The 27,959-nt window shown below is 44.8% G+C and overlaps 4 protein-coding genes across 4 annotated transcripts; all 4 read left to right on the forward strand.

The window, feature by feature from the left end:
* Positions 1-1,667: 1,667 nt before the first annotated feature.
* LOC125620608 (ferritin heavy chain A-like) lies at positions 1,668-4,524 on the forward strand. The gene is made up of 4 exons (XM_048816529.2): positions 1,668-1,817; positions 2,201-2,347; positions 2,939-3,064; positions 4,331-4,524. The coding sequence occupies exons 1-4, from the start codon at positions 1,716-1,718 to the stop codon at positions 4,484-4,486; spliced, it is 531 nt and encodes a 176-aa protein (XP_048672486.1). The 5' UTR covers positions 1,668-1,715; the 3' UTR covers positions 4,487-4,524.
* Positions 4,525-9,306: 4,782 nt separating this feature from the next.
* LOC125620601 (ferritin heavy chain A-like) lies at positions 9,307-12,052 on the forward strand. The gene is made up of 4 exons (XM_048816521.2): positions 9,307-9,408; positions 9,856-10,002; positions 11,201-11,326; positions 11,897-12,052. The coding sequence occupies exons 1-4, from the start codon at positions 9,307-9,309 to the stop codon at positions 12,050-12,052; spliced, it is 531 nt and encodes a 176-aa protein (XP_048672478.2).
* A 3,409-nt stretch (positions 12,053-15,461) lies between these two features.
* On the forward strand, positions 15,462-19,048 carry LOC125620607 (ferritin heavy chain A-like). Its single transcript, XM_048816528.2, has 4 exons — positions 15,462-15,566; positions 16,232-16,378; positions 16,850-16,975; positions 18,893-19,048. The coding sequence occupies exons 1-4, from the start codon at positions 15,465-15,467 to the stop codon at positions 19,046-19,048; spliced, it is 531 nt and encodes a 176-aa protein (XP_048672485.1). The 5' UTR covers positions 15,462-15,464.
* Positions 19,049-23,898: 4,850 nt separating this feature from the next.
* On the forward strand, positions 23,899-27,673 carry LOC125620609 (ferritin heavy chain A-like). Its single transcript, XM_048816530.2, has 4 exons — positions 23,899-24,103; positions 24,554-24,693; positions 25,584-25,716; positions 27,405-27,673. The coding sequence occupies exons 1-4, from the start codon at positions 24,002-24,004 to the stop codon at positions 27,558-27,560; spliced, it is 531 nt and encodes a 176-aa protein (XP_048672487.1). The 5' UTR covers positions 23,899-24,001; the 3' UTR covers positions 27,561-27,673.
* The last annotated feature ends 286 nt before the right edge of the window (positions 27,674-27,959 follow it).

Genomic DNA, 27,959 nt, shown 5'->3' on the forward strand with positions numbered 1-27,959 from the left:
TGGCAGGATATGACCCACTACCCCCTCTGTAACAGGAGAGGATTGGCCTGAACAGAATGTGTGACCTCATAAGTTGAATGACCAGTACCTCTTCTGGCTAGGCCCTTTGGACTCTTTAACAGATAATCAATATAAGCGTTTTTTCCCCGTACTGTAATTGGTGAGTCTGCTTAGCTCTTCAGGAATGAAACCAGAATGACTCAACTAATCTGATCCTGTTCCACATCAAAAACTGGGAAGATGTGTGTTCTTTAAGCAGTTATATCAGGTGTCTCAAAGCTCACTGTAGCGGCAATGTGGCAGAGGGACTAGCGCTGAAGGAAACATCCACAGGTATATCATACTTTTGATTTGCACAAAGTGATGGATGAGACAACGTGATCTATGCTTTCTTGTCCCTAACTTGACAGCAAGGTTTACTTACCTGTATTAAGGTGAGATAACGATTAGCCCTGGAAATGTTTCATGGCATAATGAGTTTCAGAAGTAAGCCTGCTACCCAAACATCCTCTGGGCAGGGTGATAGAGCAGGGGGCTAAAAAAAGCTGGAAGAACAACTTTGGCTACCTGGTTCTGGCTGATTAGGGGTCGGGTAATAAGGAAAATCTGTCCCAGCTCTGGCTGTTGTGGTTCTACTTAAAAGAGCATCAGGACTTCTGTAAAGTACACGGCAGTGTGCAGGCTGGGGTGTGTGAATTTCAGAACACCCCAAAGTGTTGAGTGCTAACTGCCCTGTTTGGATGCTGCCAGTGTGACCTAAAAGGTACCTAATTGATGTGAATACAGTCCTGCTTGAAAGAGGATTGTTAATGTGAACTAAATTCCTTTTATTCACTCCAGTACTGTCCACGTGGGGGCAGTTAGCATGCGGGTGTGCTCTATAATTCACCTTACTCCCCCATAATATGCACTGCTGTGCGCTTTAGACAGTGGCACATGCTTTCCTTGCTTGTGAACAGACTGTCTGCCTTGCAGCATTAAATCCTAGTGTGAGTGCTGCTGGGGGTAAGATGAAGACAAGTCACAGACTGCACATCTAAATAGTAGTATCCATCTGAACATCAAGAATTAGAAACGAGCCTTCTGCTGAATGACGGGAACTTGCTGTGTTAGTTGTGGTGCTCGGAGATAATAGTGGATTTCAGCTACAGCTCTAAAGAGATGGGTCTCCAAGGCAGCCTAACAATCACAGGTGTCATGCAAAGCTTCTGGCATCCAAGAAGCTCTGACAATCAAAAGCAGAATTCCTAGAGCTCATTAAGCCATATGCACGGTAGGCATTATGGCCCCAGAGTCCTCATTCCAGCTGCTTCTCTTCAGAGCAGGGGCTTGAGGGGAATCACACTTGTTTGCTGCTTTCTCCACAGTAGCTCAAATCTCCTGGTCAGTGGAAACAAAAACACCAGGGAGGGAGGGATCTGACCATGCTAGTGGAGGAAAACAGCCACAAAGCTCAGCAACTCTACATTGTTTCAGAGCAGCAGGTGCCCAATTGCCGAGTCACGCTGTGCTGATTGGGTCCTTGATGGGGAAGGGATTTCCATTGGGTGGCAGAAGCTACCCTTCACACCCACACCATGCTCCAGACAGTATTAAAACCAGCTGTGAGGTGAACACTTTCTATGTCTTCTCTGGGGTGGGTTATTTCAGTAGGGTGGGGGCAGGGCTTGGTGAGCGTTCAGCTTTTGTTAGCCTTTCTTTTGTGAAGTGCTGTGATGGAGTCTCAGGTACGCCAGAACTTCCACCGGGAGGGTGAGGCTGCTATCAACTGCATTGTGAATTTGGAGCTGCGTGCTAGCTATGTCTTCATGTCCATGGTGAGTCAGAGGCTTTCTTAAGAACTTTTTTTCTGTTTTCTGCTTCAACTGTTACTCCAAATACTACAACAAAGTCCTGTGAAACTTTTTTGAGGTAGCTGAGGCTTTTTGATAATAGAATTATAAATGCTTACTCAGAGATTGTAGTAACTCACCTGGTTGCTTTGGCAGAGATGGAGTTGAACAAGAGCCCTGGGGAAATCTGAGAGTACAATAGAGAATGCTTCAGAGGTGGGACTAAAACTCTGCTAACTCTATACTATTGCTATTGGATTACACATGTATGTGGCATTTAAGGACTCTGTGGACTGAGTTCTACACTAGCAAAGATCTTTAATATCTCACTGCCTGGCTGGGTGTATCAATCTTGTACTTCTTCCCAGTCTTGCTACTTTGACCGTGATGATGTGGCCCTGAGGCACATTGCTCAGTTCCTGATGGAGCAGTCCTATGAGCATAAGGAGCATGCAGAGAAGTTCCTGCAATACCAGAACAAGCGAGGGGGACGCATTGTCCTGCAGGATGTAGAGGTGAGGGGGTGGGGAACACGATCTCTTCAGTGTAGTCTCTGATCTATAAGATGCCCTGGGGAGGGACTACTGAACTCAAAGCTCCTGTACTGTGGGGAAAAGGTTCAAATTCTGCTTGGCACCATACACTTCTGCTTTGTGTAACAACTTCCCATAGATGGATACACTCTATCAAGTCAGGTCGGTGATGAGCTCTACCTGTTTACTATGCAGGGTGTAACCTATGGACTGGGGACTAGAATGGGCTTGTGATCCCTCTTCTATCTAGCCACAGGCATGAGAGGTATAGTGAGGGAATAAGCTTGGAGAGCTGCTGCTTAGTACTAACCTGTCCTAGTGGGTGAGCTCAATTAGCTGTAAATGTCTTGAAATCACATAAAATGTGCCTCTTTCAGAGTTGCAGTATTGGTGTTGACTTCTAGTAGCAAAGGGAATAATGACCTACGTTGCAAAGGGACTATTGGCATACTGGCCATAACAATACTAGAGAAAAGAAGAGCAGCAGGGCAGATTTCCTCACTAGGGCCTAAAAGTTCTCAGAGCTAGAGCAGGTATGGGTTGTGACTAACCTTCTTGGTGGCTATTTAACAGAAGCCAGAGCGGGACAAGTGGGGGAACAGCCTGGAGGTCCTGCAGCATGCTCTGCAGCTGGAGAAGACCTTGAACCATGCCCTGCTGGACCTGCACAAGGTGGCTACAGAGCAGAATGATCCTCATGTGAGTATAAGTTGGCAGGAGAAACGGGGGCTGCAGTCAGCAAAGTTCAGAATGGAAGTTAATGGAAACTCAGATCAAAAATATCTTCCTGGTTTGGGGGGAAAACAGGGCTTTGGTAAAGGGACACTTTTTTTTTTCCAGGAAAGTTACAACTGTTAAGATTTGACAACTTCAAAACTATCTTTTTACCTTCTGAACCACTTTATTTCAAACATTTTTTTTTTTGTCTTCTCTCCCTTTCTGGCCACACAGTGTGACAGAATGAAGTGTTTAAGTTCCCTAGTTTTCTTCCTTCACTTTCCACTCCAACTTCTAAAATAGCTTCCAGCTCTCCAGAAGCTATTTTCCCTCCCTCCTTTGAGACCACAGAGGGGCACTAATTGGGGTGGGAATTAATATGGGGTTATACCTGTAGCAGATTGAAAGGGTGGCTTTAGCCCCTAAGTGAGGGCCTAGTTCATGCCACTATATGTAGCAGTGTTTTCCGCCTCTTTACTACACTCAGTCTGAGCCCTGAAATAAATGCTTTCTGAATTAAGTAGCAAAATATCAATGGCCAGCAATTCTCATGGATAGGCTCTAGCTACTGCAAAACATTCTCTCATCGTCACAGTTGTTCCTCATTAGAGTGAAAGTGGCCCAAGGAGTTCCTGGACCTAGCTGGAAAGGAATAACAGGAGGGGAGCCCTCCTGAAAAAGGCAATGGCTAGCTAAATGGAAAGCCCTAAACTGAGGGGGCAAACATGTACAAGTCAATGCAGTATAAAACCGGCAGAAAGGTGAGCATGGAGAACTAAAATGGGAGGTAGCAAAACATTTATTTAGAAATAGTGTAATGTCTGTACCCATGTCCTTTACAGTGATCTTAACCTCCTGCCATGCAATAAATGAGTGACACACTCTAGGATATTTCCTGCCTACGTTGTACAGAATGTTCCTGGTTGAATGCAAAGACTATCACCAGTATGAAATCCTGTAATACTTCTCCATTGTATGTATTGTTTAATGATGACTTGGGGTGGATGTAGGGGATCTGATTCCATGTAAACCGCCATTGAGGTGTTACACTTTTATGCTTCAAACCTTAAGAAAGAGCAACCTTTCTTCTTAGTCCCAGGATCCTCCAGGTCACTCATTCGGCCAGCTCATACATAGCATGTACAGTTAGTAAGTTAAGATTTGTGAGACTAAATGTCAAGTAATCCGCCATCTCTCTACTAAGCACATAGGAGCTGGAATGAGTCTTCCTGTTGTCACTTTCTGCAGCTCTGTGACTTCCTGGAGTCTGACTACCTGGAGGAGCAGGTGAAGGCCATCAAGCAGCTGGGAGACCACCTCACCAACCTGAAGCGCCTGGGAGCACCCCAGAACGGCATGGGAGAGTACCTGTTTGACAAGCTCACCCTGGGGCACAGCAGCTGAAGTCTGCACTGGGAGCTGCAATGTCCAATTGAATATATTACCCTTCCCATTAACCAATACATCTTTTGATTGGTTAAGTGCTGACAATAAAACTTAATCTAGGATCTGTGTGGTGTGATTTTTTTAGTGTATGCAATGGGATTTTGGACACATGGTGACCACCTGTCCTGGAACAAACAGGAAAGAATGATAGGATTCATCTAGTAGACTGAACTGGCTATTTTGGGTGCTAAGAAAAGGCATTTGAAGTGGGTAGAGGCAACATACAGTAATTCCCAGGGTCTGTGCACCAGGGAGAGAAGCCTTTCCTCTGCTAGCAACACATTCCTCAACACATTTCAAATCTTCTACCTGAAACTCAACTTCAGAGGGCCCAAAGCTAGACATCTGGGTAAAGTTAAGAGTGATCTGGACCTCCTGTTCTAAGGCTCTATTCTTATTTCTTCCTTCTATTCTTACCTCCCTCCAGCTCATGTGACCACTTCTCTTCCAAATAATTTTCTAATTATGTTGAGAGAGGGGCTGACAAATTAGTTATCCTCCAAATGGAGCGTTTCTCACTGATGACAAACCCTTCGGCCTCTACCCAGAACTAACTACAGGGGATTCTCCTGTTGCTGAACTACTTCAACTCTCCTTCCCTTCCTCCAACTAGGGCTGGAATATATGTGGAGGCATTTGAACAAAATCAGTAGTGGGTGACCCCAATATGTGTTTCTTGCACAGGTGCACTGAAGCATTTTCACCTCCACAGGGAGGAAAATGGGCGGGGGGGGGGGAGGGATGAGTGGCTGTTTCTGCATAGGGATAATGGAAAAGGTGACCCAGTGTCTCTTATTATATTAGAGAAGAAAATTGTGACTTGCAGGAAGGAGTGAAATGGAGATCATGCAGGGCTTCCAATTGTGGTTGCTTGACATTAGAGGGTTACAATACTACTTGTATTGTCACCTGACGATGACAATGACTAATGTGTATATAACTTCACCCATTTGTTCCTGAAGACATCTTAATTCCTCCTCCTGAGCTGTTGTATGTATCTTCAGCAACTGGCAGATATATAACTCTGAAGCTATGCTAGTTCACACCAGCTGAGGTTCTGGCCTCCTGCAAGTTCTTTACAGTTGGTAGTAGAAATTTCATCTTTGCTAAGACTTGGTTAAGCTTATCTTGTAAAAGCAATAATTGGAGCTGGCCAGGAAAGGGCATTTCCATCCTGTGTGGAATTTTGGGTCTTTGAAAAGTTCTTCTGTGCTGAATGTAAACCAACTTAGGATGTGTTTTCTTGTCTTCTACAGTCCATCGGGGGCTTTCCAGTCCTCTTCCTCTTCTGTAGTTGAGAATCAGTTCTGTCTTGTCTTATACTATTTTGGCTAAACATCTTCCTTCCAGTTGCTTTGCTGCAGCAGAATTCTCTATGGTGTCTGGAGACCATGAAATGGGAGATGAGGAACTAAGATGGTGATATGCTTAAGAATAAGCCCCTTCTACGGCAGCTGTGTCTGACTTCTTTGGGAATGTGGACAAGTTGCTTACTATCTCCTTGCCTCGGTGAACAGCCTTCAAACTAGAGAACTTTGTTCTCAACTGTGGTTGTGAGAAGGGATGTTCACTAATGATACTAGTTAGCTCAAACATACAAGTGCCAACATGCAAAAGCCTGAGCGTTTTCCTCTAGGAGGACAGAGGGACAAAGATCCCATAACTTAGCATGACAGCATAGCTCACCATTGTAGGTTATGTGTACTGAAATGCAATGGTGCCTATCCTAGATGGAACAAACCCATCTTCTAACCTTTCTTTCCTTTTCTGGCTGCAGCTGTGTGACTATCTGGAGGAGCAGGTAAAGGCTATCAAGCAGCTGGGAGACCACCTCACCAACCTGAAGCACCTGGGAGTGCCCCAGAATGGCATGGGAGAGTACCTGTTTGACAAGCTCACCTTTAGGCCTTCACAGACAAGGTGTAGCAACCTAGGGCCAAGTGCTAACAATAAAACGTTCTATGCATCCAGTATCCTGTATCTTTGATTTGGTCAAGATGACAATTCCTCTTCTGCACGCTCTGTGCAGATGAGATGACTGTTATTCTGGGCCATGGCAGTAGGATCCTACTGAGGGAGAGTAGCTGAACAATGCACATGGGAGACTCTCCTTTACTAGCATAGTAAAGCTGGGTTGATGGTCATCCAAGTGCTGAGAATAAAATGTATTAACCTGTTGAAATCTCTAAGGTGTCTTTCTTTCTGGGGGGTGTGGGATGGGAATCACAGGGAACATGGTGGAGGTTGAGGAAGGCTGCTATTGGAAAGGCTTAGCCTAGATATACATCCCATGTGTGCTCTCCTGGGGGAGGGCTCGGCGGTTGTATTATGTCTAATGTAATTTCTTTCTGGGTATTGTAGGAAATCGACCAACTACACTAACTCACGCCTAGTGTGATATCCTTTATGCCAGGTCTAGGGCTAAAGGCTCTACAATGTCACTTTGTGGGTTGAAGGACAGAACTTCCATCCAGTCCCACATTCAGCTGTGTAGAAGCTGGGGGTAAGAGGAGTGTGCTAATGAGTAGTATTGCTATCTGACACATGGAAGAGGTGGGGGGGAAACCAAAGAGCTGGCTTAGAGAAGTGACTGGAGATAGTGCACCCCCTGGCAGGGGGACCTTGGCTTACAATTCTTATTGCTCAGCTTCCACTGGGAAGGGAAAATCTGGTGACGTAACTAGAACGAGTCACAGATCAATGAAGGGAAATCTATTAATGCCCTGATTTCAGAACTGTTGTGAAGCCACTTTCTGCTCAATGCTGTACCCTCAACACCAGTGCCTTCTAGGACATTGGATGGTGCTAACCAACTGCATCATAGAATCATAGAATATCAGGGTTGGAAGGGACCTCAGGAGGTCATCTAGTCCAACCCCCTGCTCAAAAGCAGGATCCATCCCCAATTAAATCATCCCAGCCAGGGCTTTGTCAAGCCTGACCTTAAAACCTTCTAAGGAAGGAGATTCCACCACCTCCCTAGGCAACACATTCCAGTGTTTCACCACCCTCCTAGTGAAAAAGTTTTTTCTAATATCCAACCTAAACCTCCCCCACTGCAACTTGAAAGACCACTCTGTCTTTTTCTGGAACTAGCATGATCCTCCCTAGCAATATAGCCACGAGCACTGAGGTTGCTGATTTTTGTGATGCTGTGTGAAAATAAAAACAAGTGACTAAATACAGCTTCTGGAAAAATGTTCAATACACTCAGGCACTGAACCGGGGTGTGTGTGTGTGGAGGGGAATGAAAACTTGCAATTTGTGTGAAACAAGGGTCAAAGAATAAGCACTCATCAAACTGTTTTATGCAACTTTTCTTTTGTTTACATTCACACTAAAGCTTCCTAAAAAAGTGAAAAGGATAAAGCTGAAACAATGTGTTTTGAACCTTCAGAATGAATTGTTTCAATAATGTCCCATTCAAATATGAAGGAAATTGATATCTTCCCAATATCTACCCCTTGCTTTTGTCCAATCAGGATTTTGTAACTGAAAAATTAAGTTACAAGAGGTGGGACCTTCTCTAGGTCTAAAGCTAGATTGCTGGGGAAGGACTATTAGTACTTCTGTCTGCTTGTGTGTAGGCATCAGGACCATATCGTCCTTGGTTTCTTAGCATTCAGGAGTGGAGGGGAGCTGACCACCGAGGGAGAAGCATCTCTTGATGCATCCCTATCTCCTATGTCTGACATGAGGGATGTGGCAACAGTCCTGCCCTGCCAACTCATGCTTCCAGCAGCTAAAATGAATGCTCCTGAGGAAAAATTAACCAAATTTTCTGTCAGTCTTGTTGCCTCTGCTCTTAAGGTTCCTTGCTGAATTTGCTTTGGGACACTTCCTAGCAGACCCCACAGAGTTTTCAGTCCTCTGTGTCGTGACTGCAGGGGAAAAGCAACTCTGGCAGCCCTGTTGGTGATAACTTGGGCACCAGTTTGCACTGGCCAGCAGGCCTGTCTTTTTGCAGAGAAAGAGGTTTCCTGTTGGAGGGGCTCCATAGTTCAGTCAGAAACTGTTCCCTTTCCCGGGGCGATAGAGAGGATGAATTGCAGCTTTTTTAGCACCAGGCAAAAATAGCTGTGTTTTTGCAAAGGTCTGGGGAGCTTGGCAAGATGGCTGTGAGGGGGATATTTGTGTTGCCAAAACACCGGTGCCTAAATCACTAATGCATGTCTCATCAGAATAAGATATTCAAAAGCACTTAAGTGCCATTTTGGAAAGTGACTTAGGAGCTCATGTCCCAGTGCTTTTCAGTGATTCTCACACTTTTGAGTGCCTCAGTCACTCTTGGAGGTGGGACTTGGGTGCTTTTGAAAACTTATTCCATAGTGTCTAAGTAAACAGCATGACAGTAAAACTATTAGTTTCCTACATGGTTCTAAATTTACAGCTAGTTACCCAAGGCTAGGAAATGCCAAGGAAGTGAGCAAATAAAACAATCAGCTAAGTAACTTGTTCAAGGAGAGTCCATAACCCCCACCCTCCTCCTACTGTGGCTGTAATTACAACAGATAATGTTATCTTGATGAGCCAGCCTCTCAGCTGTGAACATTATGACAGTCCCACCTACAATGCTGACTGGTGCCTTGCTGAGGAAGGGAATTTCCATTGGTCAGCATCAGCTGCCCATCACAAGCATTCCCTACTCTGAACAGTATTAATGCCACCTGTCTTCAAGTGCAAGTTCTGCTTGCCTTTGGGGGTGTGTATTCCTCTTAGCTTAGGTGCTTTCAGATTTTTTTCCTTAGCTGTTACAACTGTATTCTCTAGGTCTTGAAATGGAATCCCAGGTGTGTCAGAACTTCCATGCTGAGTGTGAGGCTGCTGTGAACCGCCTGGTGAACCTGGAGCTCTATGCTAGCTATGTCTATCTGTCTATGGTGAGTATGCTAGTTCTGGGTGTTCCTTTCCTCTCCTAGCTAATGAGAGTGAAAATATGGAACAAATACTGTGTGTGATCTTGGTGGTGACATCTCTGTGCTAGTGAGGAAATGAGTAGTATTTTGGTGGTGTGTTGGGACAAACACAGTTGTAGTTGTAATGGGCAGGTGTTGTTGTACTGAGGGAGGAGTGTCTTGGAATGTGCCCCTGTGGGGAAGGGGGAGACTGATTGTGAGCACTACTTCAGATTGCACAAAGAGTAATCTAGAAGCTTTGACTTCCCTTGTATTGCAGTTAGTTAGGCAGAGATAATTGCATTTTACCTGGCTAAAGGATGAAGGAGACAAGCAGGCTTGTGCCCACATATGGGGGTTTAAGTAGCTTTTTGATATTTACCTGTAGTAAACATCTGATGCATTGCTTTTGCTGTTCTCTTCTATCTCTAGTCCTACTACTTTGAACGGGATGATGTGGCCTTGAGGCACATGGCCCAGTTCTTGAAGGTACAGTCTCATGAGCAGAAGGAACATGCAGAGAAGTTCCTGACTTATCAAAACAAGCGAGGTGGGAGCGTTGTCCTGCAGGATATCAAGGTGACCACTAAGGGCACTTGCTGTTCTGTCTTGCTTTATAGTCCCTGCATCTTGTCACCCTGTCTGGAATGGCAAATAACCATGAGTGCCTGCCTCAGGGCAGACCCCCCCCCCCTCCCAACTGGTGGTGTGGTCTAGAAGTAGATTTTACCAGCCCAGTACTTAATGTGACCTCCCAGACTACTACAGTAGCCTATAATGGAGTCACAGACTGGAGCATCCAAGTGGACTATCTTGCTATCTAGGCAAGCTGGACTGGTGAATGGTCACTTACACCCACTATCTCGGCATCCAGTCCCAAGAAACCCATCACTCACCTGGGTTGACTTGTACCCTAGATCTCACGCCAAACAATACAAGTAGCCAAGTCTATAGTAACATTTTTAAATTTCTCTTCTTGGTTGATCTGCTTTAACCTTTCAACATGTACAGGTGAGTCCCAGTCTAGAATTCCTAATGGTAACAGATGTTATCATTCTCCAGTTTTCCAAAAGTCTCTCAGGGCTACTTAGAAATAATTCTGGGGATCTCAGTCCTCTCATTCAATTATTCTGCTCTGTTAGACTCCAGATAACCAGGAGATAAAGGTTTTTTCCCTTGTGTCCATACCTGTAGCTGCTAGCAGAAAACAAGCTGATAGCATCATTACCACTACACGGGCTCTTGCTGGGAGAGGCATGCATTTAGAGTCTTTGATATCTGATTATACCACACAACGATCACTTGCCTTCAAATGCACAAGAGTTAGTACTTGCCTGTGAAAACTCTTCATTTGCATTCCACAAAGGATTCTTTATTTAGTTACAGGGGTGTATAACATGTAAATGTTTGCTGTTCATCTAACGTGATACATATAAGTGAGAACAAGGCAGGTAATATACTGCTAGTTTTCATGAAGTTTACATTCTTTGATCTATACTGATACCCAAATGAACTGGCCTGATTTCCAGCAGTGACTTTGAGGTCTCAGCTGACAACTAGGCTTTGGTTAGAGTTGGCACTTGGCTTACCAGCATCACATCTCTGATGCTTACTACTACTACTGTCTATTAGACAAGTGTAGGTGAGATTTTTTTTTCCAGCCCACACTTCACCTCTTAAATGAAGGAAGCCAACTCTCCATGCAGTAGACACTATCTCCTAGCTGCAGTGGGAGTCAACAAGTGAGCTTAGCATTGCTTTGTTTGGGTTTGTACAGAGGCCAGAGCGGGATGAGTGGGGGAACAGCCTGGAGGCCCTGCAGTGTGCCCTGCAGCTGGAGAAGACTCTGAACCAGGCCCTGCTGGACCTACACAAGCTGGCTACTGAGAAGAATGACCCTCATGTGAGTATAATGGCAGACAAATACAACGCAGTTGGAGGAGATGTTTGGGAGCACTTGTTCCTCTAGGGAAGTTTGGCTTCCTCTCCTGTTTCTGGGATATGGGGGAGATGCTGTGTTCAGTCTTCTTATCTGCCCCGAGGTGGCCTTCTCTTGCAGGAGAGCCCTCTACTCTTTTTGCCTCCAGGCTTCTGTGTCTCCCTCTCCTTGGAACGGGGGGTGGGGGGAGTAGTTGGAAGATCTGGGCAGGGAGAGGGATTTATGGTTACAGTTGTCAAGTCTGTCTTACTGCATCTATGTCTTAGATTGTTGGTAATGCTGGCAATGATGCTTCCCATTCTTTGACTACAGAGCTTCCTTGCTCAAGGGTGTGAGAAGCAATATTAACAATTTTGGAGTTCACATAAACCTGACAAGTAGTGGTTTCACACCCTACTGATGTGTGCCAGGGAGAGATGGTTGATCCGTAGCTCATTGCGACTCTTACTTGCAGCTAAAACTCTGCACTGAAATGTAATGGTACATAATTGAACTGGAATAAATAGTCCTCTTCCTTCCCTTGCTTGGCTGCAGCTCTGTGACTTCCTGGAGTCTGACTACCTGGAGGAGCAGGTGAAGGTCATCAAGCAGCTGGGAGACCATGTCACCAACCTGAAGCGCCTGGGAGTGCCCCAGAATGGCATGGGAGAGTACCTGTTTGACAAGCTCACCCTGGGGGAGAGAAGCTGAACGGCACACTGCCAGCTGAGAGTGCCATGCAGACCTCTACACTTCACAGCCAAATAGACAAGGTCTAGCAACCTAGAGTCAAGTGCTGACAATAAAACATTCTATGCATCCAATATCCTGTGTCTTTTATGTGGTCAAGATGACCATTCCTCTTCAGCACACTCTGTGTGCAGAAGGAATGACTGCTATTTTGGGGCAATGGCAGTAGAATCCTACTTACCACTGCTTCTGATAGCAAGAGCAGGGTGTGATGTGCTCTCCTGCCTCAATTTTGAGATTACCAAAGCTTCTATATTCCATGTTGCTGTACAATGGTGTCTCTGACAACCTCCTACCACAGATGTCACTAGCCCAGTAGCTACTGCTCTTAGCTGGAATGACAGGGGGAGGAACCCAGTTAAAATCTCAGCTTTGCCTGAATCAGAGCTGGGCCTCGAACTGTGACTTCTCACACCCTAGGTTAATGTAGTAACAGTTGGACTATGCTGGGCTTAGTCTCCCTTGCTGGCTTTTATCAAATAGGAGAAATTTCTCCTTGAAGCCGGTACTAACATTGACTTTAGTCTAAAACCACACTGAGAGGGCCTCCTGCTGGTTGTGTAGTGCCATGGGACTCTTCTCCCACTACTTCCCCTCTTTAGAAGGTCTCTTAAATAACCTCATATTGCATGAAGGGAGCTGGTCAATGACTTCACCCCCCCTAGATGACCCTTCATGGGGGGAGTAAGTCCCTCTTCCAGCCTGAACCTTTTGCTAAAGAGCTCTCCTTCCCTATTGATATGTGCCAACTGGAGTAGCAGCTCTCTAGAGCTAAGAGGCTGTCCAGAAAGGCCAGGAGAAGGACACTGCATGGCTGTTTGTTCTTTCTCAGGGGAATAGGAAAATCCACCCCATGACAACCTTCACTCTCCCCAGGAGTCAAGAAGGCAGTAAACTTTCCTGCCATTCATCCCCGCCCAGTGTTAGACAATGTTGTGGAAACCTGCCCTGTGGGGGGAGTAGGGGTAAACAAATGTAGAGTTAGTGTAACCAATAGCTCATTTTATGGCATGTTATTCATTAAATGACTGAGGGAGCCTGCTGTGGGCTGAGTCAAGTTAATGTGACTTACTTTCATATTGCTAAACATGGGGGAGTTGGGTTCACTTATTTGCTCGTGTTTGGATGTGCCCAGTGTCCCACAACTTTGTGCCTAGTTATCTTTTGCCGGCTCTAGTAGCAAGAGGGGTGGGAGAAATAAGAAGCAGCTACGGGATGCCATGGGGACTGTGGTACTACAGGTCACAGGCAGTGGAGAGTCTTACCCCTAAACAGTAAACAAACAAAAAAGGGCAGGTATGCAGCAGATGTAATTCCATGCAGTTCTCCTGAAGTTCTGTCCCAAGATAGTTAAGTTTTCACTTTTAATTTTATTCTGGGAGGAGAGAATATTTGGCCCTTGCCAATTGTTTGATTTGTCCTATTTAGTAGGGCAAGAGCATTAATGGTTAGATAGCCCCATTCAGCCAGTGAAAGTCTAAAGGTCTTCCCCATGCTATGGAGAAGTGCCAAGCTGATCACCATATTTGGGGGCAGGAAGGAATTTTCCTCCAGGGCAGATTGGAAGAGGCCCTGCGAGTTTTTTGACTTCCTCTGTAGCATGAGTCACTTGCTGGAGGATTCTCTGCACCTTGAAGTCTTTAAACCATGATTTGAGGACTTCAGTAGCTCAGACATAGGTGAGAAGTTTATTGCAGGAGGGGAGGGATGAGATTCTGTGGCCTGCGTTGTGCAGGAGGTCAGACTAGATGATCATGATGGTCCCTTCTGACCTTAATATCTATGAATCTACTAAAATGCTGCTCTCCAGCAGGTGAAAGCCAACAGGCACCCATCAGCAGCACTAGCTGTCAGTTTTGAAGACAGGCTAGAGGCTGTATAATTGTGACAAGGGACAAAGTAGGGAGAACTTAAGAGGCATGGAATGTAATATGGCCCAAGCTGGACACAGCCCTGCTCTTTTAAAAAGGACTTTTCCCTCTGTCATGACTTCTGCAGAGAAGTGCCCCTAGTACCAAGGCTTATGTCTCTCTTCACTGGCACCTCATGGACAACACTTGAATGGTTTCACTAGCTGTAGCAGGGGAGGTGGGGGGCACATCTTGTAATCCAGTGACACTAAAAGGGACTAAACCAAAGGGAGGGTAGGGGTGGAGAAGAAGCAAACTGCCCCAGGAGAAATAAGGGGCAAACTAGCCCATCTTTTTTCCTCACTTCAAGACAATTGCTTGAAAGAGTTTCTTTATCAACTATTATTTGTATTCTGCAGCAGCCAGAGGCCAAAAGCCAGGACGTTCCAGCTGAGCCCAGCTCTTTTAGACAGAAGTGAGGTGCCTGAGGGACAGAGTTTGGTTAATATTTTCAATGGGTATCAATTTAAATAAGTCTTCAATAAAAGGCAGAAAAAGAATGCCATGCCGCCTTTTCTTGGACCCCCTACATCTTCTTTTCATGACAGCAGGGGTGTTTGTCACAGAGGTACAGAAGCCAAAATTTTTTTTCTTTCAGATACTAAATCACAGAAGTGACCTCACCTGCTGCTTCTATTGAGCCACATGAGCTGCCCATCTCACGCCCCTGCAAACGTGTATGCCATGACAATTCCTGGTGGAACCTCAATCATCGGTCGCTTCCCTAATTCTGGTGTCTGCAAAGGCAATAGTGTGAAATATCTCCTGCCATCAAGCGGGTGTTCCTGTCCCAGCAACCTCTCTGTGTCCTGTGTTTCCCACTCTCCTTGTGACTCCCACATGTCCATACTGCAGTGCTGGGCTACACTTGGGATCCAAAAGAGAAGTCTGATTACACAGAGAAGGGACTGACAGATGCATAAAAGTCACATGTTTCATGCCAAGCCTCTCACACCCAAGTGCAGAATTAAAAAAAACATTAACTCGTGCACAATAGGCATCATTGCCCCAGACTCCTGATGAAACTTTCATCTCTTCAGAGCAGTTCTTGGTGGGGAAATCTGACTTATTGGCTGTTTTCTCCACCTCAGAGCTAATGCCTCAGTTATCCGACACAAAGGAACCAGGGAGCGACCTCACTGTTTGGAGAATATCTACAAACCCCAGCTCCTTTAGCTGGGCTCAGAGCAAGAGACGAAATGTTGCTAAATGAACCTCTCCCTAGTGGAAATGCTGCTATAGCCACGCCCACAATGTTAACTAGCTCCTTGCTGGAGAAGGGAATTTCCACTGGCCAACAGCAGCTGCCAATCATGCCTACAGCCTTTCTGACCATTATTAAGAGCAGCTGTGCTGGGCAGGGGACTAGTTCCTCTCTTTTTTGTGGGTGGAGGTTCTGTTTTCACAGAGCTTGTGTAGAACTGTGTGTCATTCTTATCTAAGCTTTTGTTGGACTGGCAAAGATGGAGTCTCAGGTGTGCCAGAACTTCCACCTGGACTGTGAGGCTGCTGTTAATCGCATGGTGAACTTGGAGTTGTATGCCAGCTATGTTTACCTCTCCATGGTAAGTGCTTCTATTTCTCCTGCTGTTCTCCGTTTGAAGGTAAGTGTGGCCTATGGTTGCAAACGGGCATTGCTGGAGAGCTTTCTTGCTCAGGTGTAATGTCTGTAGAATTTGTTTTCCTAGTCTGGAAAACACTGAGTGCTTCTGCTGAATGGCCTACTCTTATTCTTTCAAAGCAATGAAATGCTGATGTAAGCTGCAGCTATATTTCAAAAGGGATTGTGTTCCTTTTCCTCTAGAGACTTCCAGTCTCTGGATGATGGCTGCTGCTACAGAAATTCTCCCCTATTCAGAAAAAAAACACCATAGGTTTGTATTTATGAAGGTTCTACATGCATCTCTTCCAGGCAGTCTCTCCTTTGCAGTGTACTGAGCTGCAAACTGAAGGTCAGATATGATGGTAACTGATTCAGTGGCAAGGATCTCCACATGAAACACATAGTAGTTGGAAGTTGCTCTTCCTACAGGCTGGCAGTAGTAAGAATAGGGCTTCTCCAGAGTTGCTCTAATCTCAGGGGGTGTGTATTGCACTGGTGTAATTCCATTGCTCTGAGTGTGTGTCAGTCTGAGCACTATCCAAGATCCCTAAATTGCCTGCTATTGGGTCTGGTGTAGCCATATTTTAAAAATACTGTTGTCACTAATGGTTTGTTTTTTCTCCCTAGTCTTTCTACTTTGACCGTGATGATGTGGCCCTGAGGCACATGGCCCAGTTCCTGAAGGAGCAGTCCCATGAGGAGAGGGAGCATGCAGAGAAATTTCTGACCTACCAGAACAAGCGAGGGGGACGCATTGTCCTACAGGATATCAAGGTGAGAAACTATATAATACGGGCTTCCTTCCAAAAAATTCACAAATACTAATGAGCCCTATGGATTTGGGTTGGGGATGGGAGGGGAAAACAACTAGAGGCATCAGAGGCTGGGGTTGTCATTTCTTAGACAACATTAATTATCTATGTGCTAATCCTTTCCCCAAAGGTATAACGTGGACAGCTCTCATAAATCTACTTAATACAGATGCATGTAGTTATACAATCTTGGTATCCTGCTTGGTCCTTTACCTTTTTTTGTATATTAACGTCCCTTACTTAAAGCTCTAGTTCCTATTTCTGTAGGAAGCATCTTTTTGGTCTACTCAATGGGTACTACTTCCTTGCATACCAGGGCATGGGGAAGGAGAAGTGTCAGGGTGAGTAGGCAGTGGGTCACCATGTACCTTCAGTGAGTGGTGAAGTTGGTTTGGACTGAATGTTGCTTGGTTTCTTGGTCAACGCTGAACAGAAGCCAGAGCGGGATGAGTGGGGGAACAGCCTGGAGGCTCTGCAATGTGCCTTGCAGCTGGAGAAGACCGTGAACCAGGCCCTGCTTGACCTGCATAAGCTGGCCACAGAGAAGAATGACCCCCATGTGAGTATAAGGTAGTAGGAAGAAAGGGAATAAGTTGGCAACTGCATGGGAAGAATTTCTTGGTGATTGGCCAGTAGGCCAATCCTTTCGTAAAAAGGAAGAAATGTTCTGAGGCACCAGAGCTAGAGTGCAAACGTTCCCAAACTGTGGTTGGTAGACCACTGGGGTCACGTGAGCTTGATGTTGCATCCATTCACTTTACTACAATATTTTGAGATTGTACATGAATCAGAAATCTAGAAGCCACTGCTGTATACTACTTCCCACTTCTGTGCCTTGTCCACTCATGTCTTTTAAGGAAGCTGCCTCTCTCAGCTGGGAACTCTGACCAACAAATCTTCCCGATGGAAAAACAGGGTGGTTAGGTTTTTTGTTAACACTTTTTAAGTTGTCAAACCTTCAGAAAAAACATAACTGTATTTGTCTTGGCTTTCCCCACTTGCTTCAAATGGGGGGGGGGGAAGAACCAATAGCATGGGAACCTAGACAGCATCCCTCTCTTATACTCTAACTCCTTCAAAGCTCTTTGACTCTGAAAAAGGAGTGACAAAAGAAGTGTTTGGGAGTTGGACATGTGCTTTAGGTGAGAGGTTGCTGGGGAGCAATTCACTGAGGTATGAACTGATCAGCTAAAGCAACCCCTTCTAAGGAGGGCCTAGTTCAGGGGTGGCTAACCTGTGGCTCTAGAGCTGCATGCGGCTCTTCAGAAGTTAATATGCAGCTCCTTATATAGGCACCGACACCAGGGCTGGAGCTACAGGTGCCAACTTTCCAATGCCCCCGGGGGTGCTCACTACTCAACCCCTGGCTCTGCCCCAGGTCCTGCCACTACTCCACTTCTTTCTGCCCCCTCCCTTGAGCTTGCCATGCCCTGGCTCCTCCCCAGAGCCTTCTGAATGCTACAAAACAGCTGAGGGGGAGGTGTGGGGCTGCTGGTGGGTGGGAGGTGCTGGGAGCAGGATGGGGGATCTGATAGGGGGGTTGCTGACCTATTACTGTGGCTCTTTGGCGATGTACATTGATAAATTCTGTCTCCTTCTCAGGTTCAGGTTGGCCACCCCTGGCCTAGTTCATGCCACTGCTTTATATAGCAGCACACGCTCTCTGTACTTGGCTCAGCTAAGATGAGCCTTGAAAGGAGGCACTTCTGAACTGGGCAGGGAAATCCTAATGACCACAAGCTATCATGGGTCAAGGTCCTCCTATTGCCAAATGTTCTGATAGGGCTATACTTGTTCCCCAGTGGATTAACTGGGGCCATAGGAATCTCTGGACCTAAGAGAGAGGGTGAGAAAGGGAATGATTGGGGGGGGGGGGGCGCCTTCCTGGAAGAGCGTTACTGCTAACTAAATGAAGCAACTTAGACTAGAGTGTGAACATTTAAACTTTAGTGCAGTATAAAACCAGCAGAAAGGGCAGTATTGAATTGAAATGAGTCAGCAAAACACATGCTGTCAGAACTGAGATGTCTAGATGTCTCTGTATTCCTTGTGCCTGCTAACAAGACCTTAACCTGTGGTGAATGGCATCAGCTATTGGCTATTTCTAGCCATACAGTATAGAATGTTGCTGGATGAAGTAAAAAACCATCACCAGTATGAAGCTCTTTCCCAGCTAACATTCTCTAGGCTAAAGCCCAAAATGCATGGGGGTAGCTATAGATTTAAGGGGTGGGTGGGAATTTGGACTGTAGGTAAATGTTACACTTGAATGACTGCTCCACCATAATCTTTCTCCTGGCTGAAACTTGAAAGAAGAACACCCATTCTTTCTAGTCCCAGGACTCTTCCAGTTAAAGGTAGTGGATTTCAAATATTTGCATTCAGTCCTTTGTTACCTGCACACATCATGATGTATGACCATCAAGATCTGTTCCTGATCTGAGAGATTGAAACTAAATGTCCATTTACCTTGCAGCTTTGTGACTTCCTGGAGTCTGACTACCTGGAGGAGCAGGTGAAGGCCATCAAGCAGCTGGGAGACCATGTCACCAACCTGAAGCGCCTGGGAGTGCCCCAGAATGGCATGGGAGAGTACCTATTTGACAAGCTCACCCTGGGGGGGAGCAGCTGAACTAGTTACTTCTATGGCTTCTTGTCATGCTGGCTGTTATGAATCTGAATAAAACTTGACTTTCAGTTGCAATCTGGTATCTGCCCCATTTGTATGAGGGGGAGGGGGGATTTGGCCCTTAGCAGAGGGTGCAGGAATTCAGATGGAAAAGGCAGGATGAGGAATTGTGTTCCCCTTGCTAGCAATCATGCAGTGTAGATCTAAACTTGGGTGGTGCTTTGAGTAGTGTATGCTCTACAGTGGGTAAAGCAGGTGTAAAGGAGAAAAGACTGGGTCTTGATGTAAGAAGTGGTTTAGAAAACTAACCCTCCCTAGACTTGCCCTGGCACGGATATTGGCAAAACCAGGCCCTCTAAAAGCCATCTCATGCATTTAGTTAAAATTGCAACAGCATTCAAACCATGTTAGGCACTCTTTCAACATACTTCCTACAGAGCCCTAGGTTCAATTCCAGTATCTCTAAGCAACAAGAAGAGCTGGCCCAGTAATACTACACATGTCCTTGAATTTCCTCCCTCTCCTAGCCTAACCTGCTTTTAGATTAGAGGCAATCCTTTTAAAACCCTTGATTCAACCTCTGAGGTTTGGTATCCTATACTTACTCTGGAGTAATAAGTACTTGAATAACACAGGGGTGGGGGAACCCATGTGGATGGGGTAAGAATCATCATATTAATTCCAAGTCACTTTTCCACATTACTTAATGATTTCCAAGAGCATATTTTAGGAGTAGAAACTCCTCTACCTCCTAAGTTATGACCTATGACCAGGTTGTTGCTCCAACAAAATGACTTTTTCCAACAGAGGCTAGCATGTCTCTCTCAAAACACCCCTCATAATGGCAGTAAATGTGGACCTCTTTTCTTCCATCTCTGCACATCAAGTGGAGTATATAGATTTGTTTGCTCCTGAAATCAGGCTACAGTTTTGTCTGGCAGCTTGGGAATCATAGTGGGGAGAGTGGTGAATGGGAATTAAGACTGCTTAGTGTCTGAAAATTGTTAATGTAATCATTTCAGCTTTGCATGGTGACAACCACTGTAAGCAAAACTTCAATTGCTCTTCCCAAATACCTGCTTGAGGTGGCCCTATAACATGGGGGGTCACATGAATATTCATGACAGAGCGCTAATAGGTGAATAGCGACCTTGGCTTTGAGAAGTATGGTAGGATAATATAGGGGTTCTTCCTGGTTTTCCTTCAGAGGAGTGTGTGTATAAATTTAAAAAAAAAAAAAGTGAGGGGGTAAGAAGACCTCACGAATTTCACAGTAGTCCCCCAATTGTTCCAGCTGCTTGTATGAGTTTCCCTTTCCCACACATGTCCACTCTTGAAAACTATTACTGGAGCAAGACCCTTTCTTCTGTCTCCCTAGTCTTCATTTGTATGAATGAGGTAGGTAGAGAATCAAGAGGTATAACATACTTGTTCTTAATGCAGGTGGGCTAAGACATTTCTGTGAAGACATCATGGGATCTTGGAAAAAGATTTAGATTAACCCAAAGAAACAGAGCAGGACCTGAGCAAAATGTAAGGCAGACTGTGTCTGAACTTCCTGAAAATCAATTTTGTGATGTCATCTGAGCCAATACCATGTACTAAGAGAGCAGAGTGTCAACGTGATGATTTTGTTTTGTATGATTTGTGTGTGTGGTGAAATAACTTAAAGAAAAAAAATGGATCAAGGGATGATTTTTAGCAGACCAGCAAATACATTGCAATTAAAGGACAACTGCATGATATGCCCACTGTGACACTGGCAGAGTAAGTGACAACTCAGGTTGAAACCCCAGGCCAATTCATTTGTGTATTAGTATAGAGCAAAGTGATGATTGTTAAATGTACAAGAGTGTATTTGGTGTTTTAATGTCATGAAAACTAATGGGATGTTACTTGTATTGTTTTCATTCATCTATATCCTGTTGCAATGTAGTAGCAAACATTTACATTTTGTAAATGTAAATTAATCACCCATCCAGTGAGAAAGAAGCCTTGTGGAATGCAAATGAAGAACTTTAATAGAAAAATGTGAACTCCAAGGCAAGTGGTCATTGTGTGTGTGGAGTGAAGGTTAAAAACTCAAACTGCATTCCTCACTCTCCATCATTAAAGGAAAATCCCATGAGGGTAGTGACACTGTCAGCTTGTTTTCTGCGAGCTATAAGTATGGATTCAAGGAAGGATCCTGCATCTCTGGATTGTTTGGACTCTTACAGGGAAGTGAACTATATGCAAAGCGCAGATCCCCAGAGACAATCTGGGTACTCTGAAAAGACTTTTGGGAAACTGGGTTTATTACATCACTGCCACCATTTAGAATTTTAGGCTGTGATTCACCTGTACATATAGGTTACCTGCTTTAATCTCTCAATAACTCTCATTTCCTTTTCTTAACTAATAAACATTTAGGTAGTTTACTAAACTATATTTAGTATATATATTTATATTTATATATAGTTTACTAAACTATATAAACTATTTACTATAGAATTGCCTGCCAGCATTGTCTTTGGTGTAAGATCTAGAGTGCCAATTTATCTGGGGTAAGTGACTGGTCTCTTGGGACTAGAAGCAACCTAACTGATGTGATTTTTGGTGTAACTAATCATTTTATCATAACGTCCAGTTTGTTTGGGGGGCAAGATAGACTGGAGAATCGAAGGGGACTGCCTGGGATTCTATGGAAAAGACTGTTCTAGTGATCAAGGAGTTCACATTTGTTACTGGCTTGGTGAAATCTAATTATAGAACAAGCCACGAGCTTGGGGTGTCTGCCTGGAGGTAGGCACTCACAGTTGTGAGCCACTCCTGACCGTGATATCCACCACATAATCTGAAGGTAATGTCTACTAAAGTAATGCGTTTACCCTGCATTTACCCATCTTTCCGCTTCCAGTTTTGGCCTTTCACTATTCCCAAACACTGGGAAAAGCCATAGTGTTTTACCTTTTGCAAAACTTTGTCAGTCCAGGTTTGGAATTGGGACACATTTTATCGGGGCCCCAATGTGAGGTTACAATTTTCTGGTATTAGCCCAAGTGTAAGTTACAGTAACAAATGGTGAATGTCCTATACCAAAATCCATCCCGCTCCCCCCACAGCATAAAGGGGGACAATATAAATATTAGCTTTCATTAGAAAAATTCAGACAAAACATTTTTGTCTGAATTTGCTGATTTGTCTAAGTGGAAATGTTTTGTGGAGATCGTTCAGTTTCAGTGAAGCTCTGATGTAACCCAGGCAGTGGTACAACATAACCCAGGCCACTTTCTTGGCAGCTCAGTGGCCTGCGAGGCTGGCTCAAAGTCAGGGACCTCAGGGTTTCTGGGGTCTATGGTTCTAGGGCAGCCCACTAAGGGGGCTGCTCCAGAGCTGGGACTGTGATTTGCTTTTACTTCATAACAGATGACAAAGTTGTAGCACAATTGATGTAATACTTATAACTTCACATGCTCAAAGCATAGCATGTTCAAAGCATTTTACCTAATTATCCTTGATGTACCCCTGGTGGAGTTCAGTCCATTTTATCCCCATTTTATAGATGACAAGCTGTGGAGTGCCTTGCACAAGGCCAGACTTCTACAGACACTCCTGAGTTTAACCTTATGCACATGAGCTGTCCAACCAAAGTCAATAGAAATATTTAAGTGCTGCGAGTTAAGCATGAGCCTGAGTGTTTGCAAGATTGAGGGTATAGTGAATCAGGCCCTGATCCTATAATGAACTCCCTATTATTATTTTTATTTAATTGCATCGGTGCCCACAATGTGCTAGGACATTTGCACAGTCCCTATGCAGAGGCGCTCACGGTCTAAGGGATTATCTGTTTTAGAATGAGTCAGTGTTGGAACCCAGGAGTTCATGACTCCCCTTGCAAGGTTCATTCTGGTAGGCCACACTAGCCCTGTGACATTTTAGCACTACATGTACACACAGCTTAACAAATGCAGAGCAAAAGCCAATAAAGGAAGATATTGTTTCCTAAATATTTAAATTGCAATGATTATAAGTGTGGCATAGCTTGTTCTTTCCAGTTTCCCACATAGTGAAGGGGGAAGGTCACCCCTTACCATGTCTTGGCTATGAGTCATCTCAGAGTGCTGAAATAATATTGAGTATTTACATGGCATTTTCCAACTTCAAAGCTAATTAAATCAGTCAGCTCCCTTTTGAATCAGGCAAATAGCATGATTATTCATCTTTTGCAGATGGGAAAAATAAGGCAGAAAGGTGAAATGATTTGCCTATAGCTGCAGAGAGAGTCAGTGTAATGTGGGATTAGAACACAGGAATGGTTGGTTTCTAATGTCACACTCAGAGTACTAGACTACAGAGCAGAGAGTGCTGTATGTTGTTTTAGGCGTATGCCTCAGGCAAGGTGTGGGCTTCTAATAGATCCTAAAGATGGTTCCTGGTGCCATTCAATATGCACTGATAAACTGTGTACACTTTAGGCACACGACTACTGGAGCTACTAGAAGTGACTGTGAGGTACCAACAGCTAAATATTACAGTGACTGGTGATATAGAGGCACATTAGAAGTTGATTGATATAATCTGTATATCTTTACTCAATTTTCTCCTCATTTTACGCTTACTGTATCATACTCTTCACAGTCAAACAAAGGGAAGGAGCCAAAAGGCACCTACCTGGGCTGTTCCAAGAAAGTGTGTCCATTACCCGTGGAAACTGCTGGGCTGGCTCATTGCTGAATAATGCTGTCACCTGTGGAATATCTGTCAGACACTGTCCAGGAGGCTAATTGGGGTGGAAGAAAGAATTCTATTAGCTAGAAGTAGCTGCCACACCCTTGTCTGAGCAGGATTAATAGTAACTGTGTGAGGCAAGATTTTTACATTTGTTCTGAGTTGTGTTTGTGCTTTCGTAGAGTTTACTCAGAACCTCACTAGGTTGCTGAACTATTAAAGATACTGTAGTGCTGTGTCTCCCGAATGGAGTCCCAGGTGCGCCAGAGCTTCCCTGCTGAATGTGAGGCTGCTGTGAACTGCATGGTAAACAAGGAGCTGTATGTCAGCTGCGTACATCAGTCCATGGTGAGTGTTTGTGTTTCTTAGCCTTTTCTTAGAGGTCTAAGGCTTTAATTTAGAAATGCTTGTGGACTTTTATTTTTTGGTGGTGGTGTTTTTGTTTGTTTGTTTGGTGGAGGGGAGAAGAACTACTGGCTGATATCTTATCCAGAGACTATAGTAATGCATTAAGTTGGAGGTACAAATACTACTGTGAAAATAATGGGGAGTTATTCAGGATGCTGTGGCTACAGAATGGCTTGGGCTAAAGGCCTATGTGTGGGGGACAGAAACTTGAGGATTTTGAAGCACTGCTGCAGAAGCAGCAGGAAGGAAGGTGCTCTCATAGGAGTTAAGAGCTAGTTACTTTGTAGGAGATATATATGTATATAAGAGGCTTTCAGCTATTGGTGGCTCCTTAACCACCCCCAGGTGTGATGTATAATCTCACTACTCTCACTTCTTGTATTTCCTCAGTCCTGCTATTTTGACGGTGCTGTTGTGGTTCTGAGGTACGTGACCCAGTTCCTGAAGGAGAAGTCCTATGAGGCAAAGGAACATACAGAGAGGGTTTTGTCACCCCACAACAAACGAGGGGGGCGTGTTGTCCTGCAGGAAGGACATCAAGGTACAAAACAAATCCATTCATGTATCCAGGAAAGGGATTATTGAAACCATATTCAGAGCTTATCTGAAAGCACTGAATCTATAATGTGAGGTTATTACTGATTTATTTATGAGCTGTTTCAATAATTTCAGTGTTTCTCCTTTTCTCTGAGTGGAGAGAAGCCTCTATTTAGTTAATCCATCTGTTAATACATATTCTGTAACTTGGAACTGGAACACTAAGGGGTGCTGTGGATCTGCATTTAAAAATTGTGTGGGAAGCCTGTACATCTTTTTCCTGCAATATGCTTAGCTGTAGTCCGTGATCTTGCTGCTTCCTCTACAATAGTATTGATAAACACAAATAGAGTTAATTCTGTTCTAAAGGCTCCTGTATACTCAGGGCTGCCTGAAGAAAGGCTGCTAGCAGTAAAGTGGACAACTTCACCCAATACTGGTGGGCTGAGGGACCTTATGGCAGACTCAGCAGGCATAGCTGTTCAGATGAGCCTCAAAATACAAACTCAGTCTGCCTGATGCATCTTAAATCATTCCTCACTGCTATGTTTTTTCACTTATGTTTGTGCCATACCACTACTCCCCCTTTCCTGGAGGAGGTGGCAGCCTGCTCCTTTGTATTACTTCTGCAGTCTGCCTTGTGTGGCAGGGGAAGGGAGAGTGGGTGAGTGGAATACTTCAAGGGAGCTCTCAGCGCTGTTCCCTCCTCCTGAGAACAGAGGACTAATCTAAGTGCCCCTTGTTACTTTCCTTGGAGCCTACCTATTTCTCCTGCAAAGTATATGAGTCCCCCTGCAGAGTCCCTATGATCCTCATGAAGGTGAGGTCTACTAGTGCATATATATATATATAAATAATATGCATTTTTGGTTTGTTTTTTCCTCATGCAGAAGCCAGAGCGGGATGAGTGGGGGAACAGCCTGGAGGCCCTGCAATGTGACCTGCAGCTGGAGAAGACTGTGAACCAGGCCCTGTTGGACCTGCAGAAGCTGGCTATGGAGAAGAGTGATTCCTGTGTGAGTAATCATGCCGCTGCCCTCAAATCCTGCTTGTGGAGATGTTAAGGCATTTGTGAACTCAAAGTTTAATGCTCCATGTTCGCCTAACTCTCTGGCTGAGTGGACACAAGGAAAAACATTAATCAATGTTGAGCCATAGCAGTGGCTTAGTGCCTTCTAAGCTAGGCATATGGTGCCTGTAACTTATCCTGTCCTTAATAGCCCTCATGATTGCTAGCAACTGAACTGAGAGCATGAGCTTTGCTAGATCCCCAAGCTACCTGTCATGGATTAATTGGCACCTACTATAAGCGATTGCTGGGTCTTAAGTAGATTGCAGAGGATAGTCTAGTTACCTTGCTGGTTTGATATGGTAAAAGGACAGTAGCTTCCTTTTTGATTCAGGGACTGTTGTGTATAAGCCAATCACTGAAGCTAATAAACAAGCTTCTGGAGAGTGTAGTTGAACTGAACTTATCCCTGGTGTAACTTTGCTAAAAAATATGCTAACTAGGGGCCATTCGGGACCACTATATAAACCTGGGAACCAACGTTATCCCACCTAAAATGTTGGCCATGTTTACACAGCAATGGAAAATGCTGCTTTCTGAAAAACAAAAGTCAGCATCTTGTTAATTGCTAATAAGAAACAGAAAATACTAGTCCTCTGCAAACTTCCCCTAAATCCATACAAAAACTACTTTAACTCTTACGAAATGATTCGGGTCCTACCAAATTTGTGGTCCATTTTGGTCAATTTCATGGTCATAGGATTTTAAAAATCATAAATTTCATGATTTCAGCTATTTAAAGCTGAAATTTCATGGTGTTGTAATTGTAGGGGTCCTAACACAAAAAAGGTAGGGGTGTGTGTGCTTGGGGCGGGGGGTTTGCAGTACTGCTACCCTTACTTCCGCCTTCATAGTTGAGCAGTTGGAGAGCGGTGGCTGCTGGCCGGGAGCCCAGCTCTGAAGGCAGAGCCGCTGCCAGCAGCAGCGCAGAAGTAAGGGTGCCATGGTATTCTCCTCCTCACTTTGCCACCGCTGCTGGTGAAGCACTGTCTTCAGAGCTGGGCACCTGACCAACAGCTGCTGGTCTCCAGCCGCCCAGTTTTGAAGGCAGCACAGAAGCAAGGGTGACAATACTGCGATTTCCCCTTAAAATAACCTTTTGTGACCCCCCCCCCCAACTCGCTCTTTGGTTCAGGAACCCCAATCTGAGAAATGCTGTTCTTCCCCCGTGAAATCTGGATAGTATTGGTTAAAGCACACAAGACTAGATTTCACGGCCCAGGATGGGGGGGGGGGGTTCATGGCCACGAATTTGGTATGGCCCTAATAATCTGTCCCCTTGCTTGCACTGTCTGTGTAGCAAATAAGGAAGGCTCTAAACTTTGTGCCGTGAACACTTGGAAACATCGCTATTATCAGATTTGACCATAAGAATGACCTAAGTGGATTAGGCCAATGGTCCATCTACCGCAGTATTCTGTCTCTGACAGCAGAGTTTCTCAGATGATTGAGAGGGAATGAACAAAACAGGGCAACTTTGTGTCATCTGTCCCTTGTTGTCCAGTCCCAGCTTATGGTAGTTGGAGGTCTAGGGACACCGTGGCTAGGTGTCATGCTTTACCATAGCAGGCAGTTAAATGTGCTAAACCAACAGTAATGTGAAGCAGAAGTGAGTCCATCTCTTCTTTCCTGCAGCTCTGTGACTTCCCAGACTCTGAGTACCTGGAGAAGCAGGTGAAGGCCATCAAGCAACTGGGAGACCACCTCACCAACCTGAAGCACCTGGGAGTGCCCCAGAATGCCATGGGAGAGTACCTGTTTGACAAGCTCACCCTGGGGGAGAGCAGCTGAACTCTTCACTACTTTTATCCTTCAGTAAGAACCCTGGACCTCTCCTCTAGAAGACAGCAAAAGATCCATTGCCTAACCCCTCAGTATGGTGAATAAAATTTGGCTTCAAGCTATTACTTGGTTTCCTCATTGTTAAATTTAATATACGATGAAAAGTCTAACCGGCTGTTACAGGGCCTAAAACAGTGTCATTGACTCTTCCTCCTGCACTTCCCACATGCAAAAGTCCAGTTGTGACAAATACACTCTAAAGCATATGGCCATGGCCACTGTAAGAGGCAATATAACGAGCAAAGACATTTTGGGTCTGCTGTGCTACAACACCATTTTCGGTCCTGTTCACCACAGCAGGAGTTGCCTAGTACCAAAGCAAAGAGGCTTGGTGTAGTGTCTGCTAGG

This window comes from Caretta caretta, chromosome 12, assembly GCF_965140235.1.
Source record: "Caretta caretta isolate rCarCar2 chromosome 12, rCarCar1.hap1, whole genome shotgun sequence".
Lineage (NCBI taxonomy): Eukaryota > Metazoa > Chordata > Testudines > Cheloniidae > Caretta > Caretta caretta.

Coding starts and splice junctions, on each gene's coding strand:
- LOC125620608 (XM_048816529.2), top strand. CDS start 1,716: ATGGAGTCTCAGGTACGCCAGAACTTCCACCGGGAGGGTGAGGCTGCT. Junction 2,348..2,938: donor TTGTCCTGCAGGATGTAGAG/GTGAGGGGGTGG, acceptor GCTATTTAACAG/AAGCCAGAGCGGGACAAGTG. Junction 3,065..4,330: donor CAGAGCAGAATGATCCTCAT/GTGAGTATAAGT, acceptor CACTTTCTGCAG/CTCTGTGACTTCCTGGAGTC.
- LOC125620601 (XM_048816521.2), top strand. CDS start 9,307: ATGGAATCCCAGGTGTGTCAGAACTTCCATGCTGAGTGTGAGGCTGCT. Junction 9,409..9,855: donor GCTATGTCTATCTGTCTATG/GTGAGTATGCTA, acceptor TTCTATCTCTAG/TCCTACTACTTTGAACGGGA. Junction 10,003..11,200: donor TTGTCCTGCAGGATATCAAG/GTGACCACTAAG, acceptor GGGTTTGTACAG/AGGCCAGAGCGGGATGAGTG.
- LOC125620607 (XM_048816528.2), top strand. CDS start 15,465: ATGGAGTCTCAGGTGTGCCAGAACTTCCACCTGGACTGTGAGGCTGCT. Junction 15,567..16,231: donor GCTATGTTTACCTCTCCATG/GTAAGTGCTTCT, acceptor TTTTCTCCCTAG/TCTTTCTACTTTGACCGTGA. Junction 16,976..18,892: donor CAGAGAAGAATGACCCCCAT/GTGAGTATAAGG, acceptor TTTACCTTGCAG/CTTTGTGACTTCCTGGAGTC.
- LOC125620609 (XM_048816530.2), top strand. CDS start 24,002: ATGGAGTCCCAGGTGCGCCAGAGCTTCCCTGCTGAATGTGAGGCTGCT. Junction 24,104..24,553: donor GCTGCGTACATCAGTCCATG/GTGAGTGTTTGT, acceptor GTATTTCCTCAG/TCCTGCTATTTTGACGGTGC. Junction 24,694..25,583: donor GGGCGTGTTGTCCTGCAGGA/AGGACATCAAGG, acceptor TTGTTTTTTCCT/CATGCAGAAGCCAGAGCGGG.